At 37.1% G+C, this 19,209-nt stretch overlaps 2 protein-coding genes across 3 annotated transcripts; one reads left to right on the top strand and one right to left on the bottom strand.

Annotated features, from left to right (window-relative positions):
- The first annotated feature begins 385 nt into the window (after positions 1-385).
- Positions 386-9,241, top strand: mtap (methylthioadenosine phosphorylase). The gene is made up of 8 exons (XM_086083237.1): positions 386-540; positions 907-993; positions 1,103-1,161; positions 1,845-2,012; positions 3,708-3,810; positions 4,854-5,093; positions 6,384-6,506; positions 8,093-9,241. Exons 1-8 carry the CDS (start codon positions 517-519, stop codon positions 8,129-8,131), a joined length of 843 nt encoding a protein of 280 aa, XP_085939363.1. The 5' UTR covers positions 386-516; the 3' UTR covers positions 8,132-9,241.
- On the bottom strand, positions 6,071-11,521 carry cdkn2a/b (cyclin-dependent kinase inhibitor 2A/B (p15, inhibits CDK4)). 2 transcript variants are annotated; one of them, XR_015095824.1, is made up of 3 exons: positions 11,142-11,521; positions 10,461-10,769; positions 6,071-6,115 (listed from the first exon to the last, which is right to left on the bottom strand). XR_015095824.1 is itself a non-coding variant. In XM_086083239.1 (2 exons), the coding sequence occupies exons 1-2, from the start codon at positions 11,265-11,267 to the stop codon at positions 10,518-10,520; spliced, it is 378 nt and encodes a 125-aa protein (XP_085939365.1). In that variant the 5' UTR covers positions 11,268-11,521; the 3' UTR covers positions 9,252-10,517. The 2 variants fall into 2 exon arrangements, 1 of the variants encoding a protein (XP_085939365.1); XM_086083239.1 differs by lacking the exon at positions 6,071-6,115 and having other exon boundaries at positions 9,252-10,769.
- Between the last annotated feature and the right edge of the window lie 7,688 nt (positions 11,522-19,209).

Genomic DNA, 19,209 nt, shown 5'->3' with positions numbered 1-19,209 from the left:
GGGTTTGTTATTTTTTTTATTTTTAAACATTTATCCAAATTGAGCACAGATTAATGCCAAGATGGCGGCAGACAGTAAATCAAAGCAATGCCGATGACAAATTTATAGACAAACTGAAATGTGACAGAGTTCAGCATTTATGTACTGTCTCCCGCACCAAGGTGAGTTTTATTTGTTGCCGTGTTCCAGTATGGGTCAGGACGCTGGAACGGAGAGTGTGGGTGGTGGTATACATGGTGAGCAGAGAGCCAAAAACAGACATAGGTCTTCCTAAAGAGTCAGACTTTCATAGGTAAACATGGGCCAGTGAAATTGACAAGTGTGAGTGACGAGAGACAATTAACCAGCCATTCCGGTTCCCAGCTCTGATGAGTGTGTGGAAGTTCATGCTTTTACTCTGAAGGGCGCGTATAACCAGGAAGAGAAATGTGCCTTTTCCCAGCAAGTACTGCAGTAGCGGCAACTTGCTCACCTGGCAAATTGCTCTAATATTGTCAATATTTGACCAGTGACGTCATGAGTTCTTCGGCACCCGTTAAGGTAAAAGAACAACTAAATCAATACACTTAACTAATGTATCCATATTTAATCGCTGTGTAACCTCGCTGACTAAGCAGTAAGCAGCATGGCTAAACATGAGGCTTTTCAACACTCATGAGACTGACAGCAGGGACAAGCTAACAGTTTGGAGACATTTTTGCAAACTCGTGCTTTTTATTCTAATTTTACGAGCAATATATGCGTCATTGTTAGCATAGCACTTATACGAGGACGCTCCTGTCTCGACTTTTACGTCACGCCAACTTTTCAAACTAAAAGTATGCCGAGCATCAGAACTCAGCATGTTTGACAGCAATTGCAATCCTTTTTCTTTAATTTCTTTCTTTATCCCCCCAAACCTCGTAGATTGGAATAATTGGCGGCTCGGGGTTGGGCGATCCTGATATACTGGAGGGAAGAACCGAACGTTATGTTGACACCCCCTATGGAAAGGTTCGTTGTGTGCTCGACATTGCAACTAAATTTTACCCATAAACTCATTTCTTTCTATTTTTATTTTATGTTTTATTTTTTTAACTATCAATGCTGTTTTTGTTGACAGCCATCAGATGCCTTGATATTGGGGAAGATAAAAAATGTTGAATGTGTCCTCCTGGCAAGGTAAGACCCATCAATTTATAGAATATAGTAGTGAGTAAAGTCGCTATTTAATTTTCCTCAGTTTGTCCATCGAGTTTAGTTGAATGTAATAAAAAAAAAATTAATAGCACCATCTTGTGACTTTTACTGGAATTGTCAGTTATACTCGCCCCCTCTTTTACTAGTTTTATTCAGTGTTTCTCGGGCTTTTTAACATCAAGTGCCACCTAAAAATAATAATAATAATACTTGGCTCCACAAGTACCACCCTCATGACCAATGTGGGTCTACAATAGTGTAATATAGATTTTACTTTGATTACACTTTAACATTATGCAGTTTAAAAATTACCATTGCACGTGAATGTAGGAAAAAACACACTGTCCTTAAATAATGATTTGAATAAAATCTTTATGTGTAAATGTTTATGTAATAAATTAATATAAAAACATGTTTCAAATAAAATAAATATTTTCAGAAAAACAGTTAAATAATGCAAATATATTGTAAAGTCCATCCATTCATTTTCTCAACCGCTTATTCCTCAAAATTTGTAAAGTGAAATACAAATTAACTGTACATAGGCACTTATTGTTTTGCATGAGATTTGAGCTGGTTTTCCCCTTTGCCCATAGAAAAAACAAAATGGCAGACAGTTGGCAGTATATCTTTAATGCTTGTCAATACGTTCTTGGTCTTTTCAGGCATGGGAGGCAGCACACCATCATGCCATCAAACATCAACTACCAGGCCAACATCTGGGCGCTGAGGGAGGAGGGCTGCACACATCTGCTGGTCACCACGGCGTGCGGATCGCTGCGAGAGGAGATCCAGCCTGGCGACATCGTCATCATAGATCAATTCATCGACCGGTAAACTGGTTATCAAAATCCGCATGTTAAAATGCAATTTGAGGAACGTGAGTGGTTGCATTTATTGCGTGGGAGGTCCGTAATACGTCCAACGTGTTCCCACACATCTCTGTGACATGATTCACGTTACCATGTGATTGAGGTGTCTGGGCGGTGCGGGAAGGAACTTGTCGTGCTTGATACTTTTTTTTTTCTTTCCCCAAATGCTTTTTCAGTGTCAACAGTGAGCGTTTAAGAAAAATGTCAACAATGTGACATTGAACCTCAGGTGAGATGACGGATTACTACGGAGGGATTCCTCTAAACATTTGGGAACTTCTCTTCCTGCTCGTCTCACGTTTCTCGTATGACTTGTGAGAAGTTTAGCCGTAAAAAATTTTTTTTAAAGCAGACTAGCCAATGCATTGAAATTCTTTTTTATTTTTTATTTTTTATTTTTTATTTTTTATTTTTTATTTTTTATTTTTTATTTTTTATTTTTTATTTTTTATTTTTTATTTTTTATTTTTTATTTTTTATTTTTACTATGAAATGACACAAAAAATTAAATAAAAATGTATTTTCTGCAGGTTAGATTTATATCAAAAATTTAAAGATAGCTTATTCTAACGTCTTTTTGAGAACAAGTTGGACCTGCTGGAAGAAACTATGTACTTGAGTATGTACTGAGTCTCGCGTCACCATTGCGACCTAAAAGAATTTCCTTCCAGATTTGAAAGAATTGATATCTCTGCTGTGCGCTCTTTATTAGCTGACCACACAAAGTCAGTCAGAAATGATGTTAATATCCACTTTGATCATCCTGCTCAGGCATGTGCCACAAAATAAATCACCATGTGTGCTTATTTTGCGTGGCTCCACCCACCAGATTTGAACATTTGTTGCTATAGTTTAGTGAGTCGTGTTTTTGTTTTTGTTTTTTTTACCGAGTCACTTCTGCATTTGTCACGCATTGTTACATAAATGTGGTTCTTGTGGAGTATTTCTATTAGTTTAACATTTTTTCCCATTTTTGTTAACAAGAGTATGAAAGCCTATAATATTTTTTTTGTACATTTAGAACAGGTATAACATTTGTGATTAATCGTGAGTTACTAGTGAAGTCATGCGATTAATTACAAATTAATTAATTTTAAAAATCGCCTGATACCCCAAATTTTAAAAAATCTTTTCTTAATTTTTATTTTTTATTTTAAATCATCTTTAATTTTTTTTTTTTTAAGAAAAGATTATTACAAATTAGGGACGTCAGGCGATTACAATTTTTAATCGTAATTAATCGCATGACTACACTAGTTGACTCACGATTTATCACAAATTTTATATCTGTTCTAACGCAATAAAAACAAATCTATTCATACTCTTGTTAACAAAAGTGGGGAAAAATGTTAAACTAATAGAAATAGTTCAAATGAATTTTTGACGGCTATAGCCGTCGATGGCAGTGAATGAGTTAATATTGTCAAAACGAACATAATGGATCGAGTCTGCGCAATTAGTTTTTGCTGCTTTTTACATTTGACAATTTTAAATAATTCTGTAATTTGATAAGTACAGGTGCAACATATATTATAAGATATATATAGTTTATCCATTTACGAGCTGTCATTTTTTCCCTTTTTTTGTGGGATTGCAGTTTTTTTTGTAAGCAAAGTTATTATAATTAACATGAACAATATAAATGTGTGCTTTTAGGACCACCAAGAGAGCGCAGACTCTTTACGACGGCCGGCCGACCAGTCCTCCAGGTGTGTGTCACATTCCCATGGCTGAGCCTTTCTGCAACAAGACCAGAGAGGTGAGCACCCAAACGCACCCAATCTTGAGACCCCGCCCACAACAACATAACTCCCGAGTTCCAAACCCGCTTACCACTGTAGTGCTGAGCAAATTTAAATTGACATCACGTTGTAGTAAAACGAAATCCAGATTATGGTTAGGAACAATGTTGGTATTTTCATTGGAGTTTGAGCCAGCCTTTAACAGACAAAGCTTTATATATTCCATAGAACAGCCAGCCCATAAACCATTACATTTATGACACATTGCCAGTTAACTCATTCACTGCCATTGACGGTTATAGACGTCAAAAAGTAATTTGAACTATTTTTATTAGTTTAACATTTTTTTCCACTTTTGTCAACAAGAGTCTGAAAACCTAGAATTTTTTTATTGTACATTTAGAACAGATATAAAATGTGTGATTAATTGTGATTTAACTCATGAGGTCATGCAATGAATTTGGGATTAAAAAATTAAATCGCCTGACGCTCCTAATTTGTAATAATCTTTTCTTTTTTTTAAATCGTCTCTGGCGATTAAATGTTTTCATTGTAATTAATCGCATGACTTCGTCTGACGCTCCTAATTTTTAATCATCTTCTATTTTTTTTAAATCACGTCAGGTGATTACAAATTTTCAATGTAATTAATTGTTGACTTCAATAGTTAACTCACGATTAATCATCAATTTTATATCTGTTCTAAATGTACAATATACAAATTCTAGGTTTTCATACTCTTGTTAACAAAAGTGGGAAAAATGTTAATCTAACGGAAATAGTTCAAATGAATTTTTGACGTCAATAGCCGTCAATGGCAGTGAATGAGTTAATACATGATTAATGCGAAAAGTTAATGATTAATCAATGAGTTAATGCTTTAACTTTGACACCACTATATATTTTTTAATAAATGTGATTTTGTAATACAGATGGATAGATTTTTTTGTGTGTTTGTTAAAAAAAAAAAACCTGGGCACAATGATTTGATCGCAATATTGATGGGGAAAAATAAGATCGCAATTGGATTATTTTCCCAAAATATTTTCGCTCCTCACAGTTGCTGGTGGAGGTGGCACGCACTCTCGGCATCAAGTGCCACGCGAGGGGCACCATGCTGAGCATCGAGGGGCCCCGCTTCTCGTCGCGGGCCGAGAGCCTGACGTTCCGCCGGTGGGGCGCCGACGTCATCAACATGACCACGGTGCCCGAGGTGGTCCTCGCCAAGGAGGCGGGTTTGTGCTACGCCTCCATCGCCATGGCCACGGATTACGACTGCTGGAAGGAGCACGAGGAGGCGGTGAGTGGATGTTTTTATGGCTTGCTTTATCGTGAGAGGCGGTTGGTTGACTTTGCTGCTCTCGGCGTCATAGTCAATGCTTTTACTTTTCTTTTTGGGCAAAGTTGTTTTGCCGGTCACGTTAAGTTGTAGGCAGTTGCAAACCGAGGAAATTATTCAAACTATCTGACTGACGCCCACGATGATCCATGCCTATGACAAAAGTTTTTTTTTGAAGTAATGTTTGTAAAATATTTTTCAATCATTTTGTTTTTCAAGGTAAATAGTCAAAATTGTACAGAAGAGTCTCAACAAAAGACGATTCGACTGGTTCGATATAGTGTGACTCACTTCCACATGTTATGATCTCGTTGTTGTCAGTGCGGTAAAAGTGCCAATTGCTTCTAAGATATATTTCGTCTATAGCCGTCAATGGCAGTGAATGAGTTAAACGTTTACTACTAAGATGGCGGTGCACATTTGAGTTAGCGGCTGACTCGTCAAATTCAGATAAAAGCATTCAATTCCGTATGAAACGTATTGCGTGTCTTTGCGATATGCATATTGCATGGGACAATATCGCAATATCGATAATATTTTTTGATATATTGTGCAGTCCTTAATTGTTACGTTGCATTTTTTTTTTAAGAAACAAAATTGTAATAAGTTTGTAGACGAAAAAACGTTTTGCGTGAGTCATTTGAGGGGTCACAGTTAGTCAAAAGTAGTTCCTTGCCACCATTTTGTAACATCCATAGGTAATTAGTATCTTTCTTCCGGGATGTACCGATTACTGGAGTGCCGCTTCCCTCGCCGTGACCCGGTTTCACCGCTTTTGTTTGTCGCACACTCATCGGCTTGGCCTCATGCTGCTTGCCAGGATGAAGACAGTGAAGCTCATGAGTCATCGTGAGTCAACCTCCTCTGGCGGGCCTCGCACCGGAGGCTGGCAGCTGAGCAGCCCGAGGGTGTGGGTGGCGGGGGGGGGGGGGGGGGGGGGCAGGAGGTAGTTGTGAAGCGGGCGGAAGGATGTGGCGAGAGCTCTGTAACAGGACAGGAAGAGGTCAGCGGCAGGAACTTCGGAAGCGGGAGTCGGGTCGGTCGCCCACACGCGGCGTTATCGCGCACCTGCGGGAGCCACCGCGCCGCCTCCGTGGCAATCGTCATAAAATGAATCACTCTCACTCTCTTTATGCTCTTTATGCTGAAAAACGCCGGGACGGACACATTTGTCATTCGTGTCTGCCAAAAAGTATCATTTGTAATAATTTGCGTAATCCTGTTGATTAATTTTTGATTGCCGCTGCGCAGGTTTGCGTGGACAACGTGATGAAGACCATGAAGGAGAACGCCAACAAAGCCAGCAGCATCCTGCTGACCGTCATACCTCAGATCAGCCAGATGGACTGGAGCCAGACCATATCCTCCTTGAAAGTAAGGCGGTGGGGGGTTTTGGACCGGTGCTAGTCGCTCGCCACTGGACGTTTGATTGAGATCGGTTAGGGTCGCAAGGATCGATCGAATAACTCCAAATATTTGAAAATGGGTCAAAGCTTCATCGCTGCCTCAAAAGTTTTGCGGGCATCATTTTGGAACACTTCTCAATATGGCTAAATTTAATCATGATTTGGATTTTGCCCTTTTTGATTTTGCAACGAATAGAGCTGATTAACTCATTCACTGCCATTGACGGCTATAGACGTCAAAAATTCATTTCACATTTTTTTCCCACTTTTGTTAACAAGAGTATGAAAACCTAGAAACATTTTTTATTGTACATTTAGAACAGATATAAAATGTGTGATTAATCGTGAGTTAACTCGTGAAGTCATGTGATTAATTACAATTAATTAAAACATTTAATTGTCTGGCGCTCCTAATTTTAGAATTAATTAATTAAAGAATTTTAATATTTTTTTTAAATCACGTCACGTGATTACAATTTTTAAATGTAATTAATTGTTGACTTCAATAGTCAATACTTTTTAATAATCCTTTCTTTTTTAATTACGGGCATCAGGCGATTAACAAAAGTGGGCAAAAAATGTGAAACTAATAGAAATAGTTCAAATGAATTTTTTACGTCTATAGACGTCAATGGCAGTGAATGAATTAATTGACAAGTGATCGATGATCAAATTATTCGACTATTTTAATAATCGAGTGATTGCTTTTTTGTGATTTTTTTTTTTTTCATTCAAAATTATCCAAATCCTCTGATTTCAGCAGATCAACAGTAATTGATGTTTGTAGTCCTTCATGAAAGAAGACCGATGATCTTCTGCTTTTAATCAAAATAAGACATTTGCAAACATCACCCCCCCTCCCTTTTTTTTTAATTCACTATACCAATACGAATAAAAAAACAATCACTGGTTCACAAACAGTAATCAGGGGGAAAATGCTTTTGTAATACACTTTAAATGAAAAAATGAAAATGAATCAGATTAGTCGATTAATCGATTAAATAATTGATGGATTAATGGATTCTAAAAATATTTGATAGTGACAACGCTAAAAACAATTGCGGGTTGACGAATGATATTTTGCCCATCCTGAATCCGCTTTAAGTTGTTGAAGCTATTATTTTAATATATTATTATTACAATACTTTGATACTACTGTAATTTACTTTCTGATTGTATTTGAAGTTACATTTAAAGTTAAATTTTTGGTATTTGAATCTAAAATTTTAAACTCAATGAATAATCCAGTTTTTTTTTTTTATCGTCAGTTCCATATCAATCAAAAGCAATTGTGATCATTTTTTTCCCCAGTATGTTATGCCGAGCAATTCTACCCTACAAGCTAACCGTCTTGTGAAATAAATGCTACAAACATTAAAAGTAATAATTATTTTGCAAGTGCAGCTAGTTGCTAGTGGCGTTCCAGCAGGAAACTCTCATTTGTAGCGACATCCTTATTTGAACAATGTTTTGCGTATACATCCGTTTTTGTGTCAATACACATGATGATGATGATGATGATGACGATGATGATGATTTGTTTGCTCTGCTCAGGGGATGGCCCAGTCGGCTGTAATGTTGCCCAAACATTGAACCCCGACAAAGGAAAAAGACGCTGGGCTCAGCTGTGGATTTGTCACCACTGAAAATAAAAACCAAGCATGTCATTTTAAGTGATTTGAATTTAATCCCCCGGAATTTCATATCCCCACACGTAAGGACTTCTCTCACTCTCGGGTATTAAGTGAACATTTTCTTTAGATATTATTTTTGTATGCTTTTATATTTGTATGCTGTAGACATATGTTTTTATATGGGCTTGTTTTTAACTCGTTCACTGCCATTGACGGCTATTGACGTTAAAAATTAATTTGAACTATTTCTATTAGTTTAACATTTTTTCCACTTTTGTTAACAAGAGTATAAATACTTTTTTTATTGTACATTTAGAACAGATATCAAATTTATGATTAATCGTGAGTTAACTTGTGAAGTCACGCAATTAATTACGATTAAAAATGTAATCGCCTGACGCTCCTAATTTTTAATCATCTTTTATTCTTTTTTTAAAATCACGTCAGGTGATTACAATTTTTCAATGTAATTAATTGTTGACTTCAATAGTTAACTCACGAATAATCATACATTTTATATCTGTTCTAAATGTACAATAACATATTTTTCTAGGTTTTCATACTCTTGTTAACAAAAGTGAGAAAAATGTTAAACTAATAGAAAATAGTTCAAATGAATTTTTAACGTCAATAGCCGTCAATGGCAGTGAATGAGTTAATGGACATATGGAGTTATTTTTGTTTTGTTGGCAAGTCATCCCCACTTCCGGAACTGTATCCCTACTGAAATGTGTGATGCTGCTTCACTTTACATAAATTTAAAAAAAAAAGAAAAACTAATCTCTTCACCAAAGCGCACTGTATCAAGAATACACCCATCTACATTAAATGAACCCCATCAGTTACGGTTAAGTGTCCTTGGGTCCCTTGAAAGGTGTTCTATAAATTAAAGTTAGCATTAGGTGCACATGCTGCATGCCAGAGCCCTCTTGATTCATTCATAGAAGCAATCTGAGTGAATGTTGACAATTTTGTACTTTTATCATTTGTGACATCGTAGACATTTTGTGACAAAAGACAACCAAAAATACTGTAAAGTAATCCCAATAAATAATTCCCTGAGCAAGCATTTTTGGTATGCCTCATTCAATCAATGCACCTGACTGTATTATTTTTAGTATTACTTTCCACTTAATTTGATTGCTATATGCCAGTAAATGAATGTAATGTAATGTGATTTGCACCATGATTCACTTTCAGTTGACTTTTGTGCTTTGTCACAAGTGTATGAGCACATCAAACGGCGTATTTGCACGCATGCTCCAAAAGGAGTCATTAAATGGGAGTGTTGAACAGGTTTGTAATTCACTTTTATTTCTTACATGCGGATTCAGTACAGTATACTGTATGCATACACACACACACACACACACACACACACACACACACATGGTAGCCTTAAAGGCACTTTGTGAAAAGATGAAATAGTCCAAATGGAAATGAAAAGCTGATTGGAAGGTGGTAGAATTTGTGCAAATAGTGCTATTTATTCCCTGAATTATAACTCCCATATAACACAGTTTATCTTCTTTACACATTAAAACTCATTCACTGCCATTGACAGCTATAGACGTCGAAAATTCATTTCAACAATTTCTATTAGTTGAAAAAAATTCCCCCCAATTTTTTTTGTACATTTAGAACAGATAAAAAATGTGTGATTAATCGTGAGTTAACTAGTGAGGTCATGCGATTAATTACGATTACAAATTTTAATCGCCTGATGCCCCACATTTTTAAATAATCCTTTTTTTTTTTTAAATAAATAAAATAATTGTTAACAATCTTTTTATTATATTTTAAAGATGATTAAAAATTAGGGGCGTCAGGTGATTACAATCTTTATCGTAATTGCATGACTTCACTAGTTAAGTCACGATTAATCACAAATTTTATATCTGTTCTAATAAAATAAAATAAAAAAATCTAGGTTTTCATATTCTTGTTAACAAAAGTGGGAACAAATGTTAAACTAATATAAATAGTTCAAAAATAATTTTTGACGTCTATGGCAGTGAATGAGTTAACTGACAATGTGTCATAAATGTAATGGTTTATGGGCTGGCTGTTCTATGGAAATATAAAGCTTTGTCTGTTAAAGTGCATCATCTTCATGAGTTAATTTGATTATACAGTGATTCAAGTAAAATCCAAATATGCTAATAAATAAAAACATTTTTTTTTTTTAAAAGAGGCTGGCTCAAACTCCTATGAAAATACCAACATTATTCCTAACCATCATCTGTATTTCGTTCCAAAAAGTCAAGGAAGTGTCCTTAACGCCATACCTTTAATAAATAAATTCAATACCGGGACATCATGCCGTTCCTTTTCCAAAATGTCCTTCACAGAGACTCCAGGAAGGCCACGGCGTCGGCGTGGCCCTGTCTCCGAGCCACATCCACGGGCCGACAGTTGGCGTAATCCGTGGCCGACGGAGAGGCACCGAAGCGGACCAGAAGCCTCGCGGTGTCTCCGAAGCCTGTCCGGGCCGCGTCGTGCAGCGGCGTGCTCCCGGTTCGAGCGTCGGCCACGTTCGGGTCGCCGCCCCCCTCCAGCAGCAGCTGGGCCACCGGCGTGCTTCCCATCATCATCACCTTTGGAAATAAATACACACGAGCACGTCTGCTTTTATAAACGTTATAGGCTTTTGGACCTTTTTCATTTCGAGGCTGTGTCCGAAAATGCCACATTTGGTAGCACATTTATTCATTTTTCTTTAAACCCCCCCAAATACAAAAATAAGTTGTTATTTTCTATTAGACCTACCGTCACAAATTCTCATTTATCGAGTGTTTGAACTTTTTATTCCATACATTATTATTGTATTTTTAATTGTCTACTTGTTGCTACATTTGTCAAGCACTACATAACTTTCTCATTCTCATTTTCTAATTGATTTTTTTTTTTATGAAAAATTCCCCGCAGGTTAAAGAAAAAGATGAGGTTGCTGCCTCGGTTGTCCCGACCTGCAACGCGGTGTAACCCAGTCGGTTGGCCGCGTTGACGTTCGCCCCTGCCCGGAGGAGTCGCTCCACCTCGGCCGTGTTCCCCTTGGCAGCCGCAGACGTCAACTCATCCTCCAGTGTCCCCATCGTCGTCGTCGTGGTGGTCCCCTGCACAGCCGGGCGGCTCCCCAGGTTGACAGGTACTCCGCGCTAGTGGACAAAATGTCTTGCCAATCCACGCGTTTTGTTGTTATTGTTTATGTTCTGACTTGCCTCGCGGATTCCGGACCGGTACGTAAAGTGGAGCAGCCGTCAGTGAGGCGACATGAAGTACAGTAATGTGTCCGGGCTTGTTTCTCTGTCTGTGCGTTGAATGGGTGATGTCATCGCCCTTGTTTGAAAGCTGCCGCGCATGCGCATTACTTTTGTTTTGCTTCCGCGTTGTAAACCGCGTGACATGTAAGGGCCATCAGGTGAAATGCCATCATGTCAGTGATAGTGTTTGCTTTCGGTTCCAATTCTAACAACACCCATAAACTGTTTTAATGTTGTCACTTGTAGCAACGGCGCAGCGGCAATATTATTCATGTGAACAATTAGCCTATACACAAACAAAAAGACTCACATTCACCTATATATACTGTATTGACAACGCCGGGATGACGTCACAAGTCGAAATGGCGGTCAATTGGGTTTAAAAATCGCTCAGCTCATTACAAAAATTATTTAGCATTTGTATTTGTATTTTAAAATGTGATGAGATGTTGTTTGATTACTATAACAATCAGTGTGGTTTGTATGATAGTCAAAGGCAAAAGCAATACAATACGTCATTTGTTTTCACCTTATAAAGGAAGCATTTGCATTGTGTTGCGTTTGAGAAGTATCAGCAAATGCCCGAATGTTCGGAATTGTCAAGAGACAATTAAAACTGTTCGATCAACCAAAGGTTCACCGTACACTGAGCAATGAGGCCAAATGCAACTGAAGTGGAACACTGTGGTAAAAAAATTAATTAATAAATTAATAGTTGCAACTTTTGCGCAGCACACCAAGCAATTGAGTCCTACACATCCAATGCACTGTGGCAGAAAAACTGTGACCCTTTATCATATGAGGCTCCACATAAAAGACTGTACTGTACTTTTTTTTTTTAACCACAAAAGGATGGCACGATTATGAAGGAAGATGTAGGTTGTCACAAAGCAAGGAAACTGAAAACAAAGGAAAGATTGTGCATGTTTGTAGCTGTTGGCAATGATACAAAAAAACATTTTTTTAAACTCGTAGTTTGTTGAAATTGCCATCACTTGTTTGAACTCAAAAGTACAGTTTTTAAATCAAATTAAATGTATCTGATGCAAAGAAAAAAAATGACTTTTTAGGCTTAAAACCCCTGATATAATTCATCTGTGTGTATTGTTTATGGCTAAAATCCGTTACACTTGTCATTCCATAACACAATTTCTTCTATCTGGATCCCCACTTCAGGATGTATAAAGTCATAAGGCCATTGCTTATCACATTGAATGGGTTGTAAACTAAACGGGCGAATTAACCTCATTTGTGAGGTAATCTAGCAGGAATGCGCACACGTGTGTGATTTAATCGGTCAGCACTTTGCCCCGATTGGCATTATGCGCCAATGGGCAGCATTGACGGGCGGGGACTTAATCCTGGATTCAAGGTGGACTTTGGCATCAACCTTCAATTGTAGGCCATAATACAACACGTAACAACAATAACGCTGGTTTTGATGGTTGTAATGACCCCTAAGGTTTCGATTTTGCTCACTAGATTACAATAAGTGAACTGTACAAAACCTTCTCAATAGACGACTTGATGAAATGGCTGAAATTCTTGCGCGCGCCTATGTTATGTGAAGACAACGCCGTCCTCTGTGGAAGACAATAGCCGATACAAGTGGAGGCTCTTAAGGCTGTACAATTTGCACGTGGGCAAGGAGAGCCACAGTCACAGATGCACTTTCAGCAATTTATCGAATGGAGCAAACAGCCAAACCCAACGATACAAAATGAGGACACTGACGAGGAGCTGCTGTTGGCCACAACTCACAACTAGATGCTCACACATGAATTAACCGACCAAGTTGGGCCAACTCTAGGTAAAGGCACGAATTTGATCAGCTGATATTTATTATTAAGGGTGTGCCAAAAAAATCGATTCTCATAAGAATCGCGATCCTCATTTAGTACGATTCAGAATGGAGTTAAATGTCCCAAAATCGATTTTATTGAAATTATTTTATACTGTCTTGCCTTTGTCTGTGTGTGCCTTTATTTGGAGCGCTGTTCATGTTGTACCCAATTTGGCCACTTAGGGGCAGTGTGATTCCACGCGGTCTAATACACTGTTAAGTTGTAGCCACATTAGAGAGTAGAAGAAAAAAGTCACGATCAAGTTATTCCAATAAAAGTAGTTTTTTTGCGATGTGGAGCCGTTCTTTTGAGTGATAAAAGTGCAGCGGGTAGCGCGCTAATTAGCATTAGCGAGTCAAACTGGAGTAGATCATTACGATTCCTTGAACATCTATAAATTGAAGCAAAAATCTAAATAAAAAATCGCTCTTAATTGAAAATCGATTCTGAATCGAATCGCAGGCCCAAAAATCAGAATCGAATCGAATCGTGAGACATTCAAAGATTCCCACCCCTATTTATTATACATCGAACCTCCAGCCGTCGCATTCTGTAGGCGTTTCATGCAGGCTTCAAGAGGATTGTCTTCAGCAAAAAGTAGGCTGGGCTTGAAATGCTCCCTGTTTTCATTCTTCTTCTTTCAGAGTTCAATGTCAAACATAATAGTGTGTCGCCATCTAGTGGCAGAGAGTGTAAATACACCCAACATAAAAGAGAAGCAGAACAAAAAATAATTACTATATAATTGTACAAAACAAATTAGCAAAATAATGGGACCGCAAACTCGGAAACCACGATGGAGGAGGCTCGGGGCTACTGTATTGGGTGCTCTGCTCTATATGTGTGTGCGTGGTCACGTGAGCAGACCTGTGAGGAATGCAAATATGTCCCAAAGCTTCTCAGCCTGCAGCCACGGAGGTTGAGCGTGGGTGGAAGTCTCTGGAAGTCCCCTCCGTGAGTGTTTGTTTGTTAGGTGTGTGTATGATGACAGCAATTGCATGCTTTGTAGTTTTCTTTTTCGTTTCATGATTCAGTTTGAGTGAGGAAACAATCTGAATGAAAAGTCATCAGCAAGTGGCATCTTGTGAATTTTCAAAAGCACGATGTTAATGTGACATTACATTCTGTGCAAATATCCCAAAATGCTTTATTTTGTAATTTCTCTCTCTCTTTGAATTTTCTTTATTTCAGAATTTATTCTAATAGTTTTATTACTTTTACAGTGTTCCCTTGTTTTCCGCTGGGGTTAGGTTCCAAAAAATACCCGCAATAAATGAAATCCGCAAAGTAGTTAGCTTTATGATTTACATTTGTTAAAAAATTTTAAGGCTCTAAAACCCCTCACCACACACTTTATACACTTTTCTCATTGAGACATTTATATTTTCTCACATTGATCTCTTATTTAAACATTCTCAGCAACATTCTTCATACATTTTTTAAAATAGGTACCTTACTGTAAACTTACTGTAAAAAAAAAATGCATGCAAAATTGCACGCAAAAAAATCCACGATACAGCGAGGCCGTGAAAAGTGAACCGCGTTATAGCGAGGGAACACCGTATTTAAAAAACAAAAACAAACACAAAACAAATGCACCTATTCTTGAAATTATATGACTTTCCTTTCAAAATACCACATTTTTATTTGCTAATATATTTGTGTGTTTTTTTTTATTGCATTTCTTTAGCGTTACAACATTTTCTCCTAACTAATTTGCTCCCAAAAACATATAAATACGTTCTATTTGATCTTTCATCTTATTTTATGCTAGAGCATACAGAAGGCTTTGACGCAGCCTCTGAACTGAAGAGAACGGTTAGAGTAATGGTAGTTATTACAAAAACGGCCAGCAGGTGGCAGCCGAGTAGAAGAGATCAACCAGGGCCATGTCGCAAAAAGGCTCTTTTACAATACTGTTTTAAACAGATTTATGAATAATCTTGAAATTTATCTATATTCTAATGCTAATTGCTGCAAAACTGAAACAGATAGAACATTTTTTTTTTCAGTTCTGTTTGTCTTATTTGTAAACACACCGTTTTTTTGTGTTCATGAAAACCGCTGCTGGTTACAACAGCAAGCTTGCAGGAAAGTAGCTACATTTGTTTTCAAAGCTTAATATTAACTCATTCACTGCCATTGGCGGCTATAGACGTCAAAAATTCATTTGAACTATTTCTATTAGTTTAACTTTTTTTCCCCACTTTTGTTAACAAAAGTATGAAAACCTAGAATTTTGGGGGGATATTTAGAACAATCGTGAGTTAACGAGTGAAGTCATGACAATTTGTAATCGCCTGACGCCCCTAATTTTTAATAATCTTTTCTTTTTTAAATCGTTTTTTTAAAGAAGAAAAGATTATTAAAAATTAGGGGTGTTAGGTGATAAAAAATTGTAATTGTAATTAATCGCATGACTTTACTAATTAACTCACGATTAATAACAAATTTTATATCTGTTCTAAATGTGCAATAAAAAAAATTCTAGGTTTTCTTACTCTTGTTAACAAAAGTGGAAAAAAATGTTTAATTAATTTGTTAAAATGAATTTTTGACGTCAATGGCAGGGAATGAGTTAATGAGATTTGGGGGTGAGACTAAATACATTTTTTTCCCTCCCACTCCTTCTCAGGCCAGGTTTAGTTGAGTATTGTTTGGAAAAATGTATATCATGTTGAGGTTGATTGCTGCCTGAAATAAATGAACAAATAAAATAAGATTTTTCAGGTACAACAAAACTATGACTAGCCTACTACTTTTTAACATTAGGACCCCCCCCCCCCCCATCGTATTTTGTAACAGTTTTATTCCCTTCATTGTCATAGTGTACATGAACGTTGGCTTATCTCAGCAGAGCCTCTGTCCTGCTCACCCACTGGCCCGTCACACACATCTGCCACATGTTATTTGTGTCCCATCGCACCCTGGCGACAATTACTAAACGAGTTCTTACGTTGCTCCAAAGTTGCACAACAACACAGTTCCTCCTTGCGGGACACTTTTGACCCTTTTTGACGGACTGACGCGACCTCAATGTTTGCAAAATGCGGCTTAGGTTAACTCATTCACTGCCATTGACGGCTATAGACGTAAAAAAATAATATTTGAACTATATTAGTTTAATATTTTTTTCCACTTTTGTTAACAAGAGTATGAAAACCTAGCATTTTTTTTATTGTGCATTTATAACAGATATAAAATTTGTGATTAATTACAATCTTAAATTTTGTTATCGTCTGACGCTCCTAATTTTTTATAATCTTTTTTTAATTTTTATTAAGGGCATTAGGCGATTAAATTTTTTAATTGTAATTAATCACATGACTTCACTAGTTAACTCAAGATTAATCACACATTTTTATATCTGTTCTAAATGTACAATATTTTTTTCCTAGGTTTTCCTAATCTTGTTAACAAAAGTGGAAAAAAAAAGCGAAACTATTAGTTCAAATTCATTTTTGACGTCTATAGTCGTCAATGGCAGTGAATGCGTTAAATATGATTGGAATATTTCCTTTGGACAAAGCAAGTGGAATCCGTATTGAAAACTGTAGTAGGCCAGGTCGTCGTTCACTTCCATGACACGCAACCGGCGGTCTTTTTTTTTTTTTTTCAATATACCTGTATTTCTAAATTCAAAGTCTTAATTAACTCATTCACTGCCATTGACGGTTCTAGACATCATAACTTAATTTGAACTATTTCTATTAGTTTTACATTTTTTTCCACTTTTGTTAACAAGAGTATAAAAACCTAGATTTTTTTATTGTACATTTAGAACAGATATACAATTTCTGATTAATTGTGAGTTAACTAGTGAAGTCATGCAATTAATTACAATTTAAAAAATTATCGCCTGACACCCCTAATTTTTTAATAATTATTTGGAGCCATTTTTTTTTTTTTTTAAACATTTCAAATCTGATTTCAGCATATCATCTGCAATTAACTGATTTCAGTAGTCCATTAAAAAAGAAAAGATTATTAAAAATGAGCGGCGTCAGGGGATTAAAATTTTTACTCGCATGACTTCACTAGTTAATTCACGATTAATCGCAAATTTTATATCTGTTCTAAATGTACAATAATTTATTTCTAGGCTTTCATACTCTTGTTAACAAAAAATGTTTGTTTTTTTAAACTAATAAAAATTGTTCAAATGATTTTTTTTTACGTCTATAGCCGTCAATGGCAGTGAATGAGTTAATAACCTTAGTGTGTGTGCAGGTGAGGGTGAAAAAGTGTGTGTGTTTGTGTGCATGTGTCGGAAGGACACAAGATGGCAGCGATCCGGCTGCGGACAGAGCAAAATGGTGGGAGCGAGGGAAGATAATAAATGTCAGAACAGCTTCCACCCACACGGCCGTACAAAGTTGACTACGCACACAAAAAATCAAGTGTTTGCGTGTTAGCATCAATCATATTTAAGCTGCTAAGTGAACCAGATAAAAACATACAATGGAGTTGATGTTGCCTTTTTTTTTATCTGCGGGGTGAAACTGCAATAAAAGACGACTTTACATATCTGCATTGCGGCTGGTTGACGATTAACCGCCGGTGACATCATCCCGTCATTACCGGCGGCGTCTCGGCATGCGCCCACACAGTTTAAACAGGTGGCTTTGAAAGGGATTATTTACAACCTAAATGAAAAATAGTCATGTGGGAAATGTTTGCTCCTGAACGACAGCTGAGGAGCGCCCTTTATTTGTACATACTTGCGAAAATATAAACAATGTTGGCGCTATTTTACTGTTCACATAAAAAGGACAATTGTAGTTTTTCAACCTACGAAAAAGTATGATGCAAAAGTTTGAGTTGAAGTTTATTGTAAAACTAAACAGTGTACTTAACCAAACCCGCCGGCTATTAATGCTAACACACAATGCAAAACAACATAGGCCGGCTAACAAAAATAGCATTGATATTTCTCTAATTATAAATGTAATATATATATTTTTTAAATCATGCATTTTATACGCTCAAAGTCAGCTCGTCCTAATGAAGAAAATCAGTAGGGGTGTGCCAAAAAGTCGATTCTCATAAGAATCGTGATTCTCATTTATTACGATTCAGAATGGATTTTAAATGTCCCAAAATCTATTTTATTTAAATTATTTTATACTGTCTTGCCTTTGTCTTTGTGTGCCTTTATTTGGAGCGCTGTTCATGTTGTACCCGGTTTGGCCACTGAGGGGCAGTGTGGTTCCACGTGGTCTAATACACTGTTAAGTTGTAGCCGCATTAGAGAGTAAAAGGAAAAAGTCACGATCAAGTTATTCCAATAAAAGTTGTTTTTTTGCAGTGTGGAGCCGTTCTTTTGAGTGATAAAAGTGCTGCGAGTTGCGCGCTAATTAGCATTAGCGAGTGAGACTGGAGTAGATCATTATAATTCCTTGCACATCTATAGATTGAAGCAAAATCATTGTCAATCAAATCATTCTGAATAAAAAATCGCTCTCAACCGAAAATCGATTCTGAATCGAATCGCAGGCCAAAAAAATCGGAATCGAATCGAATCGTGAGACATTCAAAGATTCCCACCCCTAAAAATCAGTATAGAAAATACATGGATGAAATCAGCCTATTACACGGGATTAGTCCTGTCTCATGCACGTCAGCCATTGCTCACCCCACCCCTGTATACTGCTGGGCCAATGGGGAGTAAGCATTTTGTTACCATGACAACTACAGGTGGGGATAAGAGGCTGCATGATGAGCTTGTAACGTTATGTTGGCGTCTTTGGTGAGCAATCAATTATGTGGCGTTTATTAGAAATAAAACCCAATGCAGCTCTGCTTACCTTTTGCCTGAAAATGGAGGATCTTCTGCCGGCCTAGCTGCACAGCTATTTAAAATCAAGCCATTAAAAAGTCAGTTTCCCTCTTTTTGATAATGTACCAATACCACATTTTAAATTATACAC

This window comes from Leptonotus elevatus, chromosome 8 (assembly GCF_054856555.1).
Source record: "Leptonotus elevatus isolate MCC_2025b chromosome 8, RoL_Lele_1.0, whole genome shotgun sequence".
Lineage (NCBI taxonomy): Eukaryota > Metazoa > Chordata > Actinopteri > Syngnathiformes > Syngnathidae > Leptonotus > Leptonotus elevatus.
Note: the sequence above shows the minus strand (reverse complement) of the source record. Positions and strands in the feature narration are given on the sequence as shown.

What these genes read in the sequence shown, in the direction of transcription:
- cdkn2a/b (XM_086083239.1), bottom strand. Translation starts at nt 11,267, where the DNA reads ATGGGGACACTGGAGGATGAGTTGACGTCTGCGGCTGCCAAGGGGAAC. An exon ending in TGGGTTACACCGCGTTGCAG is followed by an intron (nt 10,770 to 11,141) that starts GTCGGGACAACC and finishes TTATTTCCAAAG; the next exon opens with GTGATGATGATGGGAAGCAC.
- mtap (XM_086083237.1), top strand. Translation starts at nt 517, where the DNA reads ATGAGTTCTTCGGCACCCGTTAAG. An exon ending in GTTCTTCGGCACCCGTTAAG is followed by an intron (nt 541 to 906) that starts GTAAAAGAACAA and finishes CAAACCTCGTAG; the next exon opens with ATTGGAATAATTGGCGGCTC. An exon ending in AGACCATATCCTCCTTGAAA is followed by an intron (nt 6,507 to 8,092) that starts GTAAGGCGGTGG and finishes TGCTCTGCTCAG; the next exon opens with GGGATGGCCCAGTCGGCTGT.